This window comes from Oryctolagus cuniculus, chromosome X (genome assembly GCF_964237555.1).
Source record: "Oryctolagus cuniculus chromosome X, mOryCun1.1, whole genome shotgun sequence".
NCBI classification, from domain to species: domain Eukaryota; kingdom Metazoa; phylum Chordata; class Mammalia; order Lagomorpha; family Leporidae; genus Oryctolagus; species Oryctolagus cuniculus.
Window position 1 is genome coordinate 131,901,140 of NC_091453.1, and position 14,348 is coordinate 131,915,487.

At 63.5% G+C, this 14,348-nt stretch overlaps 1 protein-coding gene and 1 long non-coding RNA gene across 8 annotated transcripts; one reads left to right on the plus strand and one right to left on the minus strand.

Annotated features, from left to right (window-relative positions):
• Positions 1–249: 249 nt before the first annotated feature.
• LOC138847616 (uncharacterized) lies at positions 250–1,375 on the minus strand. Its single transcript, XR_011385499.1, has 2 exons — positions 1,129–1,375; positions 250–499 (listed from the first exon to the last, which is right to left on the minus strand). It is a non-coding gene; the product is annotated as an uncharacterized lncRNA (long non-coding RNA).
• A 1,146-nt stretch (positions 1,376–2,521) lies between these two features.
• BGN (biglycan) lies at positions 2,522–13,454 on the plus strand. Of its 7 annotated transcripts, none has more exons than XM_070066300.1 (10): positions 2,562–2,702; positions 4,386–4,429; positions 7,886–7,989; positions 9,462–9,716; positions 9,871–9,983; positions 10,280–10,493; positions 11,023–11,133; positions 11,217–11,310; positions 11,410–11,548; positions 12,371–13,454. In XM_070066300.1, exons 4-10 carry the CDS (start codon positions 9,476–9,478, stop codon positions 12,566–12,568), a joined length of 1,110 nt encoding a protein of 369 aa, XP_069922401.1. In that variant the 5' UTR covers positions 2,562–2,702; positions 4,386–4,429; positions 7,886–7,989; positions 9,462–9,475; the 3' UTR covers positions 12,569–13,454.
• Positions 13,455–14,348: the final 894 nt, after the last annotated feature.

Genomic DNA, 14,348 nt, shown 5'->3' on the forward strand with positions numbered 1-14,348 from the left:
GGGAAGCCAAAAGGGCAGGAAGCCACCTGACCCCTCTAGCCAGTGAGGGTGCTCTGTACCCCTGCACATCAGCTGGGGTCTAGATGCTTCCTGCACAGCATGGGGGGAGACCCAAGAACCGAGGTGCTCCCTGGCTGGTGTGGGAGTGACCCCCAAATTAAGGAGGCAGGCCCAGTGACTCAGTGGGCCTGGGAGCGAGCGTGCAGTTACGGCTTATTGCAGACTACAAACCACAGACACAGAACCTTCCAGGCATGAGAACCGTATTTATGCAAGGATCGCCCAGATGCATCCCCCGCCTTCAAGGAAGCGCTCCCAAGTGTATCCGGTGCTTCCTGGTCCTGTGTGGGGTGGCCGGGGGTATCACCTTATCATCATCCCCAAGCCCCTCCAGGAACATGCCTGGTGCCTGTTGGAGTCCTGAGAGCCAGCTGCGTGCAAGGGCTTCTGCTGCTCCCTGCTCTGTCACCTCCTTCAGGAAGCCTTCCTGGGTGTGGCCCTGCAGGGGCAAGACACAAGAACACGACAGTCCCCTGCTCGTGCCACAGTCTGCCTCCTGGGGCTCTAGGAGGCCAAGGCCAGAGTGATCCAGCGCCTAAGGCCCCAGCCCCCGGGAGCAGGTGGCTCTGTGCTCAGCAAAGGGCTCCTCAGGTAAGCGTGTGTGGGCAGCTGGGTACCTTCTGAGTTTTTCCTTTTGCAACACTGCTTTTTTTTTTTTTTTTTTTGAGACCTACTTTGCATCCCCATATGCGTGCGTGGATTTCAAGATCTGCATTTCTCTAAATTCCATTCTCCACGAACTTTTTGAAGCTCTTTTGCACCATACAATCTCCTTTAGGATCTTCACAGAGCTGCAGCCATCCCCAAGGTCACTTTTAGAACATTTTCATTCCCTCAGCAAGAAAACACAGACCTTTCGCTAGCCCTGCCCCCCCCCCCCACAACCCCTCCCATTCCCGCCCATCTCTTCTCTCCTCTCAGTCTCTTACGGATGGGCCTGGCCTGGCCATTTCCTCTGAATGGGACCAAGCACTCCGGGACTCTGCACCTGGCTGCTCTCACAGAGCAGAGTGCCTTGTGGGCTTTGTGTCCCTGGTCCCCACCAACACGCTTAGCCCTGAGTGATACCTGGCTGTGAATCCAGGGCAGGGCAGGAGCAGAGATGTGGCCAGGTGGCCACGAGTGGCAGTGCTGCAGCTCTGCGGGGCTCCAGGGTGCCCACGTGGTTCTGTCTGCTGCCACACGTGTCGGGAGACATCTCGCGGCAAAAGGAAGACACGAGGTCTGTGCTCCCAACCTCCTGGTCCCAACTGTGCGAGCCAGAGGGAACCGCAGCTCCTTCTCTCTTCTACGTGGTCCGGCCTGGAAGCTTCTTCTAGGACCATAGCTTGGTTGAGCCATCGCGTGTTCCCTGTCCCAGTAGGGCCTCGAGCTGACACGGTGCCCAGCCATACCTTAGGGCCCTTATGAGAGGGTCTGGCCCCGGCCTGTGCTATTTCAGACCTCATGCCATGCCAGGTAGGCAGAGCTCCCGGGGGTCCCCCTCCGCCCCTTTGCCCTTTCCTCCTCCCCCCCAGTCCATGCCCAGTTTTCCTGGCCTCAGTGTGGCGCCCTACTGGGGTTTCTCACTCCTTCCAAGCCCTGGCTCAGCAGCTGCTCTGACGGGAGGGAGCCACCCCCGACAGGGAGGAGGTGTGAGGACCCCTAGCTGCGGGGGAGCGGGACTCCCTGGGGCCATCAGGAAGCAGCTCTGAGGCTTGGCGGCCTAACCCTGTTACCTCCTGTAAGTGACCAGTGCGGCAGTCAGCACAGAGGAAGTGCCACCCACAGAGCGGTGAGCTGGTCCTCCTCCTCGCCCTAGGGGACCTGCGGGATTGAGCAAGAACGGTGACTCGAGCCTCGCTGGGCGCCTCTTCTCTTCTCGGAATGCGCTTTCCCACTCACAGCCTCTCCCAGGCTTCCCTCCTTTCACAGAGAGCCACTGGTGCTCTCAGTAAGGAAAGAAAGGCTGGATGGGAGGGAGGGAAGCAAGGAAGGGAAGGGAGGTACAGAGCGCCCGGGAGCCTAGATCAAGCCCTTCCAGAAATCCACACCAGCTCCTTCTCCGATCCCAGCGAAGCCACCTCCTTGTTCAGGCCCCAGTGGCCGCAGGTTCTGGGCGGGCGTAGGACAGAGTTCCAGGACCCGTTCACTGGCCTAGCACCCCGAGGCCACCTCCCCCTCGGCTTCTTTCCTCTGCCTGGCAGGTCTCCAGCAAGCGCCTCAGTGTCCCCATCTGGGCAGTGGAAAGTTTGACGCTGGGCCCTTGTGTGAGTGAGTGTGAGTGTGCGCCCGGGGGAGGGGGCTGGGGAGCGGGGGAGGGGAGGGGCGCAGCTAGCCTAGCCCAGCCGTCTACGAGAAAATTGCTCCCTTTGAAGCTGCCAGGGGGGCGGGAAGCCTACCCCTCCCTCCGGCCCGCCCTCCGGCCCCCTCCCTCCTTGCCTCCCTCCCCGCCCCCTCCCCGCGTCCCCTCCCTGTCGGCCCGCCCGCCCAGCCTTTAGCCTCAGCTCCTGCCGCCTCTGCCTCCCTCTCTCCACCAACTGCCCAGGAGCGAGCAGCTGCTCTCGGTCGGCCCCCCCCACCCCGACGGACGGAAGTACGGACAGCCTGACATCCCAGCCCGCCACCTAGCCGGCCTGCGCCTGGCCACTTCCCCTCCCCAGGTAGGGCCCCCCCAACCCTGCGCCAGCTCCACACTGTCCCCACTGTCCCCACAATGGCCTCAAACTGTCTCCGCTGCCTCAGTCCTGCCCTGTTGCCGCCTGCTAGCCCCGTTCAGATTTCCAAGGCATCCGCTGCAGGCTCACGGTCCCTGCCCCATCACCGCCACCCTGCAGCTCCGCTGGTCCTCATCCTGTTTCCGCCTCTTTTTCCCCGCCCCCCCCCCAGGTGCCTTCCCTCATCCCACCCTTGCCTCTGCACTCTGACCTTACTCTGTCCCATCCAGTCTGTCTGCCGGGAGCATCACCGAGGCATGGCTGCGCGGCTAGCACCCCACCTCTGCCAATGACCTTGCCCTTCCTTGCAAGCCCCAGGGGCGCCCTCAACTGTGCCGGCCTCGCTGGGCCTGGCGCCTTCCCCGCCCTGGGCACCCGCTGAGCTCAGTGCTCTGAAGCAGCCCCTACTGCCTGTGGCTCGTGCTTGGCACGGACTGCGAGACTTGGTTTCCCAGGCACGCCCCAGGCACCCTGCCCAGATGGTTCTGGCTCGCTCACAGGCCAATGCCCTGCCTCTACTTCCCCCTGAACGGGGTGTGGGTCCATGGAGCCCTGTGGGCAGGGGCCCTGAGTAGGGTTGCCTGAGTGGCTCAGTCCTATCTGTCCCCCAGAACCCCCTTAGACTGGAATGCAGAATGATCGGAGGAGGGGAGCAGGACCCAGGAGAAGGAGAACCGAGCTGTCCGGGTGTCCCCTGAGCGGCCTGGGAGGTTGGGGGAGGGAGCACCCCAAGTTGAGTGCCCGCATGCCTGGCCCCTGGTTAGTGAGGGTTGCCCTGCCCAGTTCTGCTGAACAGGAGCAGGAAGCCCCCTCTCCTGAGCCATCAAGCGACTCCCGCCCACCGTGTGCGGGCTCCTGCCTCTGCCCTCACCCCTCCCTGGCCTGCCAGCTCTCCGCCCTGCACTGACACAAGTTGGAGATGTTCACAGGCTCCCTCACGACCAGGGAGGCTCCTGGGGGACCCGCATCCGGGAGGGCAGGTGAGCACCTTCAGTGCCAGCCGCCTCCGAGGAGAGCTGGTGCACAAGCAAGGGGCACCTTGGTGTGTAACATGCCCATGTATGGCTGCTGGGAAGGAAGACCCGGGGCTGCCACTGAGCCGCCAGGACTGGGTAGCGGGAGCGGGCTTGGAGCAGTGGGGCGTGGGGGGCGGGGGGCTGGCCTGTTGTGGGAGCACCCCTGGCCTGTCTTTAAGCCCCCTGGATCCCAGCGGCCTTGAGCACTTTGGCCCAGTCCCATGCCAGCTTGTTCTCAGGTGCAGTCACGGGCATTGACTTACAACAGCTGGAGGGTTGCAAGTGGGGAAGGGTGGAAGGAAGGGGTGTTGTCCGTGACATTGCAGTGGTCGCCGTGACCTCTGCGTGGCTGGGGCCAGTACAGGACCCCCTCCCTGTCTCCTGGGTTTCCTGGGCCCACTCAGCACTGGCCCTCCTTCACCTTGTGCAGGGGCCTGACCCAGGAGGCCCTTGTCCTTGGTCCCACTCTTTCCAGGGAGGCAGTCCCCCGGCCTCCACCCCCTGTGCTGCTCCAAGCCCGTCCACCAGCCTGTCACCTTCCTTACCCACCACAACACCTGTGACCTTGACAAAGGTCTTCCTAGGCCCACGCTGACCTCCCTTCTGCTTCCAGGCTGACCAGCCATCCCTACACACGCTGTGGCCCATTGGTGGAAGGTGATGGGGGCTCTTCTGGGGCACGCTGCTGTGGGCCGTGGGGTGCTGGGTGGGCATGGCTGAGCCTTTCTCCAGCCCAGCAGGAAGAACCAGCATCCCAGCCTTCCCTGCAGAAGGGCAGGTTCCTTCTCACAACTGGTGCCCCCAGCCAGACGGCTCCCAGGGGCCTCCTGTCCTACTTCCAGGCCCCCAGGCTCCTGGGAACCACCCCATCTCCCCCTGCCCCGTGCATTTGCCTTCTTCCCCCACTCTCCTCACTGCTCTGGGATAGACTAATCCCTGGGATGGCCGTGTAGGGCACCTTCTCCCCCAGAGCCCGCCAGCCTCGGGTCATCCACATGCAGTAGGCTGCCCGCCTGCTCAGCTCCAACCCCGCTCTCCACCCCCTGGGGCTCTCCCCAGCCTCCTTATATCAAACTCTCCTGTTGCACACAGACCAGCGTGGCCTGAGCTGGAGGACATGGGGCAGGGGCCAAGCCAAGACTCTGGGCGACTCTTTAAAAAAAAAATTATTGATTGATATGAAAGTCAGAGTTACACACAGAGAGAAGGAGAGACAGAGAGAGAGAGAGAGAGAGAGGTCTTCCATCTGCTGGTTCACTCCCCAATTGACCTCAATGGCCGGAGCTGCGCCGATCCGAAGCCAGGAGCCAGGAGCTTCTTCTGGGTCTCCCATGTGGATACAGGGGTCCAAGGGCTTGGGCCATCTTCTACTGCTTTCCCAAGCCACAGCAGAGAGCTGGCTCAGAAGTGGGGCAGCCGGGACTAGAACTTTCGCCCATATGGATTGCCGGCACTGCAGGTGGCCCGCTTTACCAGCTACACCAAAGTGCAGGCCCCTGGGTAACTCTTGAACCTGCCCCTGCTTCTCCCTCACAAGCTGCCAGCTCTCTGGTCTCTGGCCAAGGGAATATAGCAGGCAGAGGCCTGGGTGGCGCCGGGATTGGGAACTTCATGACCAGAAGTGAGACTTGAAGGAGAGGGATAGAGCACCCCTGCTTGGCCTTGAACACCTTCCCACGGGCATCGGGGGCTTCCTGACTGCAGGGAGGCATGCACCCATAGGAGCCCTGGTAGCTCTGGGAGGCCTCACCTCCTGGGCCTCTCCAGCTGGCTAAAGAGGGCTGGGTCCCACCCCAGCCAGAGCCCCTGGCAGAGAGTAAAAGCCAGCACAGAGGAGGGTGCAGGGAAACCCCGGGCCCAGGAGAGGGAAGGCTCCCCAGCCTTCCAGATGCCTGGCCGCTGTCCTCGCTCGGCAGGCAGGCAGGCAGGCAGGCAGGCAGATGCACAGTGGAGTCCCAGCTCCGCCACGTCCTCCCTGTGTGGCCTTGGACAAGAGTTCTGGGTAACCTCTCTGCGCCCTGGTGTTCGGATCATAGCTTCTTTCTTATGGTCAACAGCGTAGAGGTAGGGTCAGGTGAAGAAATCGCTTGAGTCCCTACCCCACCCTTGGGAGGTGACAGCACCCTCCCTCTTCCTGGAAGAGTCTAGAACATGGTGAGTGGAGGCCAGGAAATGGGAGAAGAAGGGAGAGCACACGGCCCAAGTGCAGGGGGACCAGGAAACCCCTTCCAGGTCTAGCCTGCTTCTCCAGTGCTCCGTCTGGTTACCCAGCAGTGCCAGGGCCACAGCAGGGAGGAGCTGGGGCATCTGCCTCCCTTGCAATGGCCGTGGATCCAGGGGGCGGCCAGCATGCAGATGGGGGGATGGCCTCCGGGTCTCCACCCCTCCCACCAGCGCAGACACACATGAGTGCAGAGCCTTCTGGGGCATGGTGGGATGGCAGGCAGGGCCCGGGCACCCCTCTGCTACTTGAAGCTGGGCCCAGAAGACTTTGGTAGGCAAAGAGGGGAGAGAGGGAGATGGGGCAGCATCACCTGTCTCCCAGCCTTGCAGGCCCAGAAGCCTGGCGGGGCCGGGGGAAGACAGCACGTGTGTCAGAGGTCAGGTCAGGTTACGAGCAGGGCGTCCGCGTCCGCGCAGCTGCCAGCGCACATCTGCAGACGAGCTCCCAGGAGCCGCCAGACCTCAAACCCTGCTCCCGCCGCCCTTGGCCTGGCCTGAATGCCTGGCACGGCCCCTGCGTGTTCTCCGAGGCTGCCAGCACGTCTTGTTGGGCTGTAACCTGGAGCGATCAGCCCGCAGAACTGCACTGGCTTTCAGAGGCCCAGACAAGGAGGGCCCTATTGAGGCGGCTCCGAGGCTCCAGGAGGCCCGGCCTCTGCCCTCACTCACACCTGCGGCCGCCGCGCTGGCACGGGCCGCCGAGACCACTTCTTTCCTTTGCTCTGAGGAGGCGGCTGCCAGCGAGCTCAGGGCACATTTTGATGAGGCTCAAGGCGCCCCTGAGTCCTTGGGGATACATCCCGGAAGACCAAGGAAGGAAAAAAGTGCAGGGTGTGGGTGTCCCAGTGTGTGTGTGTGTGTGTGTGTGTGTACACGTGGCGGGGTTGGGGCTCAGTGTGAGGTGTAGGCAGTGTCCTTAAGCTACCACCTCATCCTCTCTAAGCCATCCAGGCCCGGAGACCCGCCAGCACCCCCACTGCTGAAGGCCAGGGCGGAGGCAGGGCAGGGCTGAGGCCAGGAAGTTCCAGGCCTGCAATCCCCAAAGCTGGGCTCCAAGTCTCAAGCTGACGGAGTCGGAGCAAGTCAGCTCCTCACTCCAGGCCTCAGTTTTCCCATCCACAAAATGGGGCCAGTGCTTGTGCCCCCTGGGCTCCCCCAGCTCCCTCTGGCCCTGCTGGCATCCCTTGCCACCCCCTGCTGGCTCCGTGTCTAAGGGGAAATGAAACCTTTACTGGGAAGCCCGGCCAGCCCCCAGCCCACCAGCTAGGAGCCGTGGAAAACTGGCCAAGCCTTGCCTTCAGCTTCCCTCCGCCCTCAGGGTGAGCCAGAGCTGGAACTCAGAGGTAGGCCGAGAGCCAGCCTCTACCCTGGACCCCTCTCAGCCCCTTGGGGACACCCAGGTTCACGACAAGGACACTGGACTCGAGCTACTGCCACACATCCTGGACAGCCCCGGCTCCCAGGAAGGCTCTGATGAGCTCCTCCAGTCTTGCCCTGGCTGGCCTCGCAGCATGCCAGCAGGCTGCCCACCTTCCCAGAGTGCCCAGGGGGAGCCCCAGCTCCCGGTCATCTCAAGAGACTTGAGGCCTAGGGAGGGGTGTCCCGTGGAGACCTCCAGGCCGCCCCCGCCCCGGGCAGGCTGCAAAAGGCCTGCCTGCACTGGCCCTTCCCTGCAGCCTCCCCTGCGCCTGGCAGCCCAGCCCAGCCCACCCCCACCCGTCCAGGTGGGCTGCAAATCGCAGAGCCTCCCAGGGCCCTGCGGCCTCCCAGCCCTGACTCATTCCCCTGGGAGGTAGTGGCTTTGGCAGGGGCGGCGCGGGCCGGCCTCTCCTCACTCGCTCCCATACTGCGTCTCCTCTCCGCCTCGGCCTCTCTTCCTCCTTCTTCCAGCGCTTCGCCATCCAGCGGCAACTAGGCAGGGGCACAGGAGACCCTGCCCCGCCCTGCCCTGGAGGTTGCCAGCTGAGGGGAAGAAGAAGGGAATCACCATCCGGGTAGGCGAGCACGGCTCCTTCTACCTAAGCTTCGGCCAACACCCGAGGGCTCCCCGGGGCAGCCCCACTCGCCCTGAGCCAGCCTGGGCCCCGCAGCTGGGGGTGGATCACGCAGGCTCCCAGGAGCGAGGGAAGTGAGAGGGAAGTGGAGCTGAGCCTTGAGCTCTGCCCTCTACTTTGCTGTGGGATCTGCAGCCATGGCTTGGGGGGGCAGCTGGAGCCTCTCCAGGGACCCCTGTGTCCGGGCGCAGGGGCCAGCAGGGCACTGGGGCAAGCCACATGCCGATGCACCTCCAGGGCCCCGGAGAAACAGCCCTGGCACTGATGGGATCCGGAGGTACAGTGCTTGTGCCGAGACACCGAGACCCGGCCAAGCCTGGCCTCAAGCCCACAGCCTGCTGGTGGCGAAGACTCTGAAGCTGCAGGCCCCAGTGGCCAGCTGAGCCCCCTGCCCCCTCACCCTGCGGACTGGGTCTGCCTGCTCAGATGGGCCCCAAGTGGGGAACTCACTGGGCTGTGGCGATTCGGTGCCTCGCTGGGCTTCCTGTCCACAGAGGTATCCAGGGCAGCCCCAGACCCCCAGCAGACATGTTTCTTCCCATGGAACAGATGGGGAAAATGAGGCAGGGACAAAACCTGGGACTTTGCCAAGGGTGGGAGAGGGGTCAGGGTAGGTGAGGGTGGTAGGAGAGGCCAGGGCAGTGTCTGAACCAGGAGGCAGGAGGCAGGCAGAGGTGGGTGCTGGGGCAGGCTCGGGCAGGGCAGCTTCCGCTCCACCCCCACCCTGCTGCCTCCCTCATCCTGGGGGGTCTCCAGCAAGCCTGACCCTGCCCGCCACCCAGGCGGCAGCCTGCTCCTCGCAGGGCCCCTCCAGGGGCCGGGCTAGAGGCACCAAGGAAGGGCAGGAGCAGAGCTGGAAGCTGCAGGCTCTGCAGGTCAATCCCGGCGGAGGCTGGCGTCCAGAGGAGGAAGCCCAGGCCTCAGGAACAAGCTGGGGGGGGGGAGGGGGAACGGCGCCGTGCCCCCTCCAGCCCAGACCCCCCTGCTCAGAGCTGATCCCGCCCCTGGCCTCAAAGGACAGTCTTCCCTTCCTGCAGCAAGGAAAGCATGAGACCCAGACCCTCCCTCGCTCACTGCAGCCCCCTGGCCCCCAGCCCAGAAGTCCCAGCAGCCGTGGCCCAGGGTGGCCCTCGAGGGCTTTGCCCTCCAGCTCAGCTACTCAGCCTTGCTGGCTTCCCACCCCTACCCCCAGAGGCGCCGTCTGGTATCCTGTGTGCTGGCTGCCTCCTGCTCACACTGGTTGCTGCCACCTCTCGCTTGCCCCGGGGCTGGCTATGTCTGCGGAGAAGCGAGGGCCACAGACCCATCATGCACTGCATGCCAGCTGCTGACAAGCGGTGGTTGGGGGAGGGGCAGGTGGGAGGGGGCGCCCAGGATGTGTGGAGTGCTCAGTGAAGAACGCTTCCTCCCAGGTACCACGTCAACCATGCGGCCCCTGTGGCTCCTTGCGGCTCTGCTGGCCCTGGGCCAGGCCCTGCCCTTCGAGCAGAAAGGCTTCTGGGACTTCGCCCTGGACGACGGGCTGCTCATGATGAATGATGAAGAGGCTTCGGGCGCCGAAAGCACCTCGGGCGTGCCCGACCTGGACGCCCTCACGCCCACCTTCAGCTCCATGTGTCCTTTTGGGTGCCACTGCCACCTGCGGGTTGTTCAGTGCTCTGACCTGGGTCAGTACCCTGGGCAGTGCGTGCGTCCTGTGGGATGCGGGGTGGGGGAGGGGCACAGGGTGAGTGAGCCCGCTCAGGTTTGCGGGCAGGCGCGATGCGAGGGAGCAGCTGAGTCCCCGGGATCACATCAGGGACCCTGTGTGTGCCACCCCAGGTCTGAAGACGGTGCCCAAGGAGGTGTCGCCTGACACCACACTGCTGGACCTTCAGAACAACGACATCTCCGAGCTCCGCAAGGACGACTTCAAGGGCCTCCAGCACCTCTACGTGAGCCCCTCCCCTTCCGGCCCGCTATGCTCTTCCCAAGGGGCTGGGGGGGAGGGGAATGAGTCCCTACGGGTGCATGTGCACGGATGCATGCGCTGTGCAGGGACCAACCGTGGTGCCAGCCGCCGGGGTTCTGGGGCATGAGCAGCCGCAAGTGCGGGACCAGCAGCTCTCAGCTCAGCGCCCTTCTTGGCCCTGCTGGCTCCCAGTCTGGTGCCCAGCCCACAAGGAAGAAGGGAGCAAGGGCCGGGGTGGACCGGGGAGCAGACATTCACCTCCCGCCTCCTGTGCCTCAGGCCCTCGTCCTGGTGAACAACAAGATCACCAAGATCCACGAGAAGGCCTTCAGCCCGCTGCGGAAGCTGCAGAAGCTCTACATCTCCAAGAACCACCTGGTGGAGATCCCGCCCAACCTGCCCAGCTCTCTGGTGGAGCTCCGCATCCATGACAACCGCATCCGCAAGGTGCCCAAGGGCGTGTTCAGTGGGCTCCGCAACATGAACTGCATCGGTGAGTGTGGCTGCAGGCCGGGGTCCTGGCGAAGGGGCCATGGGCGAGCCCGGGGAACATTCCAGAAGCTTATCTCAAAGCCCGGTGAAGGGAGACCAGGGCCAGCTACAAAGCGTTGGCTCGAGCAATAGTCCTCCGAATGGTCAAAGGAAAGGCACAGAATCTCAGCACAGCCCCAATGCAGGCCAAAAAAGCAGCGTGCAGGACCGCTGCACCGGGACAGAGGGGAAGGCGGGAGAACTGGGGCAGCCAGACCTGCCAGCATCTCTGGCTTGCTTCTCTCCTCTTGTCCCTCTCTGTCCCTGGAAGCCAATGCCAGGGCCAAGGCCCTTGAGGCTAGCAGCCTTGACCAGTTAGGAGTTTGCAATTAGCCCTCTAAACTGCTGTACTGGCTTTCAGGAGGACTTGGGCAGAGCTGGCCATCAGCAGGGCCCATCACGTGGGCCTGAGCCCAGAAACACCAGGCTCCAGGGGGCTGTAGGCAGCCACCAGCTCCTGGGCTGATGGAGTCTCTCTCTGTCTTTACCAGAGATGGGCGGGAACCCCCTAGAGAACAGTGGCTTTGAACCTGGAGCCTTTGATGGCCTGAAGCTCAACTACCTGCGCATCTCAGAAGCCAAGCTCACTGGCATCCCCAAAGGTAGGAAAGAGGCACTTGCTTCAAGGCCTTTGCACCTGCCCTGGCGCCCATGTTCACCTCAGTATTCCCTCACTTCTGGGTAGATCTGCCAGAGACCCTGAATGAACTCCATCTGGACCACAACAAAATTCAAGCCATCGAGCTGGAGGATCTGCTCCGATACTCCAAGTTGTACAGGTGGGACCGGAAGCCCAGAGGGAGGGGCAGCACAATGGCCCCACACACTGCCTTGTTCCCCCTCCAGCCTCTGACTGCGCCTCGTGTGCACCTCTGCAGGCTGGGCCTGGGCCACAACCAGATCCGGATGATTGAGAACGGGAGCCTGAGCTTTCTACCCACCCTGCGGGAGCTTCATCTAGACAACAACAAGCTGTCCAGGGTGCCTGCTGGGCTGCCCGACCTCAAGCTCCTCCAGGTGAGGGGAGGCAGGGGGAGGTAGCAAGGGACCCTTGGCTGCCAGGTACCAGAGGACTGCAGGACCAGGACCTGTTCCTGGGCTCCCGGCCCCTGCTTTTCAAGGCACAGTCCACAGAGCTTCCCCTGGCCATCCCGGGAAAGGAGCAGTCCCCATGGCCCCTCCCTCAGGGCCAAGGCCTTGGCTTGCAGCACATGGGTGAACTTGGGCTCGCTCAGCCCTGCTTTGGGCCTCCACCTCTCCCTCAGCCCCATCACACACGACTGGAGTGCTCTCCTCCTCCATCTGGCTGTGTCCTGCCTCTGGCCCGCCCAGCTCTGGGACAGTGCGGCGCAAGCCGGGCTGAGCGCGCCCTCTAGCGGCCAGCGTCCTCCTCAGCACCACTGGGTTCCTGACTCCGCCTCCCACGCAAGATGTCGTTGTTCTGAAGGTCCAGCAGGCTGTAAGGGCTGCCCGCAGGGCAGCACCTCTCACTCTAGAGACAAAGCGCCTTCAGCGTGCCTTCCTTCCTTGTCTCGGTAGTCCTCACAGCACTTCCAACCCCTCGACTCAAGGCAGCCCTTACAGCCTCATTCCACCCAGTACAGCCCTACGGCACCCCACCAAGCTTCTACCTTCAACCCACCCCCCAGCCGGGGCCCCGGGCTCAATTTTCTCCTCCTGATGCAGGAGAGAAGCCTCTAGGGCAATGTGGGTATAAGGTGATGCGATGACACCTGCGAGGCTGCGGCTGGGGCGGAAGAGGGCAGGGGGCCAGACCCTCCCGGGTGTGCACTCCCCTCCCCGGCCGTGACAGCAGCCTGGGCCGTGCTCCGTCCACAGGTGGTCTATCTGCATTCCAACAACATCACCAAGGTGGGTGTCAACGACTTCTGCCCCGTGGGCTTCGGGGTGAAGCGGGCCTACTACAACGGCATCAGCCTCTTCAACAACCCCGTGCCCTACTGGGAGGTGCAGCCGGCCACCTTCCGCTGCGTCACTGACCGCCTGGCCATCCAGTTCGGCAACTACAAAAAGTAGAAGCCGCAGCAGCTGCCATGGTAGCCTCGCTGGGGTCTCTGGGGAGCGAGGCCAGAGGTCCTGAAGGAGGAAGGCAAAGCAAGGGAGCTCCTGCCTGGCTGCATCCAACCCAGCGCCTCCCCTGCGTTCCCAGTTTACCGCCCCCTTGTGGCCTCTGTCTGCCGGGCCACTCTTCCTGAGAGTGGCTACAAGGCACGGGCCCCTCGGCTGCCCAACTGCCCCCGCTCACGCACCACAGCCACTCAGAGGCGCCCCTGCCAAGCTTCCCCCTCTCACCCTGAAATCCACCTGTCCCAGGCGGCAGTCCTAGGACAATGGTCCTCCCGCTCATCTACCCAAGCTGGGCACCTTGCTCTAGCGGCCCCTAGACCAGCGTCTCTCTCCCTCTCCATCTCTGTCTTGTGCTAGATCTTTTCTCCTTTCTGGGTTTGCTGATCTGTTCCCCTGCATCTTTATGGACCTGGCTTCATTCTCTCTCTCTCTCTCTCTCTCTCACTCTCTCTGTCTCAGTCTCCCTCTTGCTCTCACACATACACCGTGATCGACCCTTTGCCTTGTGGTGGTTCTGCTTTCTGTCTTCCTGGCCTCTGCCCAGCCCGGTCCAAGCCAGCCCGGGGGCAACTGCCTCCCCAGCTTGCCCCTCCCATTCCTTGCCCCGAGCCCAGACAGCCTTGGAAGAGGTGGGAAGGTGGGGGCCCAACATCCCGCCAGAGTCCCAAGTGGTGGTTCCCGTTGGCTGCCCCCCCCCCCGCCCGCCCTGCCATGGTGGCAGATCCTCCTCCTTGTCTCTGGGCCCTGCTTGGTGGGAGGGAGCCTCACCCCCAGCTCGATGAGGCCATGCTTCTGAGGTCGGCTGTTGTCTTTCAATTAAAGAAACACTGTGCAAGCGGGCTCCGTGTGCTGTACTCCAGCGCTGGGCCTGCGGACCGCGCAGAAAGCAGTGCCTCTGGCTGTTGGGCTTTGTCTCTGCGCCTGAGATGGCCCCTGCCGTCTCCTGGTTGAGCGTTTGCCAAGCACCTCTTGGCTGTGGGGCCCCTCGGACCCTTCACACCAGATGTGTGTGCAACACTCGAGGCCACTGCTCCGGACAGGATGGGGACAGGGCTGTGCACAGGGCCCCGGGAAAGCCCGTTTGTTGGAGACATGGGTGTGCCTGGGAAAGGGACAGAGCCCAGAGCAAGGCCCCGGTGGGCTGAGGTGGCCTGGGCTAGACCTGGCTGCACTCCCCTCTGTCTTGCGCAAGGGGCCTCTGGCTCAGCTGCGGGGAGGAGAGCAGGCAGAGGCTGCTACGAGTGACAGCCCAAGAGGGACGGAGCCCAGAGGAGCCGCAAGCAAGCAGCGTTGTCCTGACGCCTGGCCTAGCCCCAGGGTACCCCGCGTCCCCAGGTTTCTCCTTTTTGGGATGGGAGGCGCCGCTCAGCGTGGCGGCCCAGCGATAGAATGTCAGCCGGCGACATCATAGCACTATTCTGGGGCATGTGCTCCATTGCCTGACAATCTCTGCTGAGCTGGGCAGGCCGAGGGCAAGGCCACTGGCCGCGGGCCAGGAGTCGGGGCCTCAGTCAAGTCCCCTCGCTGGCGGGGAGGAGTGGCAGCCAGCGCCAGGGCCGGGCAGACACGGAAACATGGAGCCTCCCGCCTGTGCCTCTGCGGCGCTGGGTCCACACTGTGGGTGCCACAGAGTCCCCCCGGAATCTCTGTCTCTCTGCCTGCCTTTCCCTCCCATTTCAGGAAGCTTGCCCAAGTCCATCCTCCTCACACCGCGGCTCAGAGACACAGT

Bases quoted from the DNA above. Each gene is read 5' to 3' on its own strand.
- BGN (XM_070066299.1), top strand. From the start codon at position 3,676: ATGTTCACAGGCTCCCTCACGACCAGGGAGGCTCCTGGGGGACCCGCA. The intron at 9,717-9,870 runs GTCAGTACCCTG...GTGCCACCCCAG, and splicing joins TGTTCAGTGCTCTGACCTGG to GTCTGAAGACGGTGCCCAAG. The intron at 10,494-11,022 runs GTGAGTGTGGCT...TGTCTTTACCAG, and splicing joins CCGCAACATGAACTGCATCG to AGATGGGCGGGAACCCCCTA.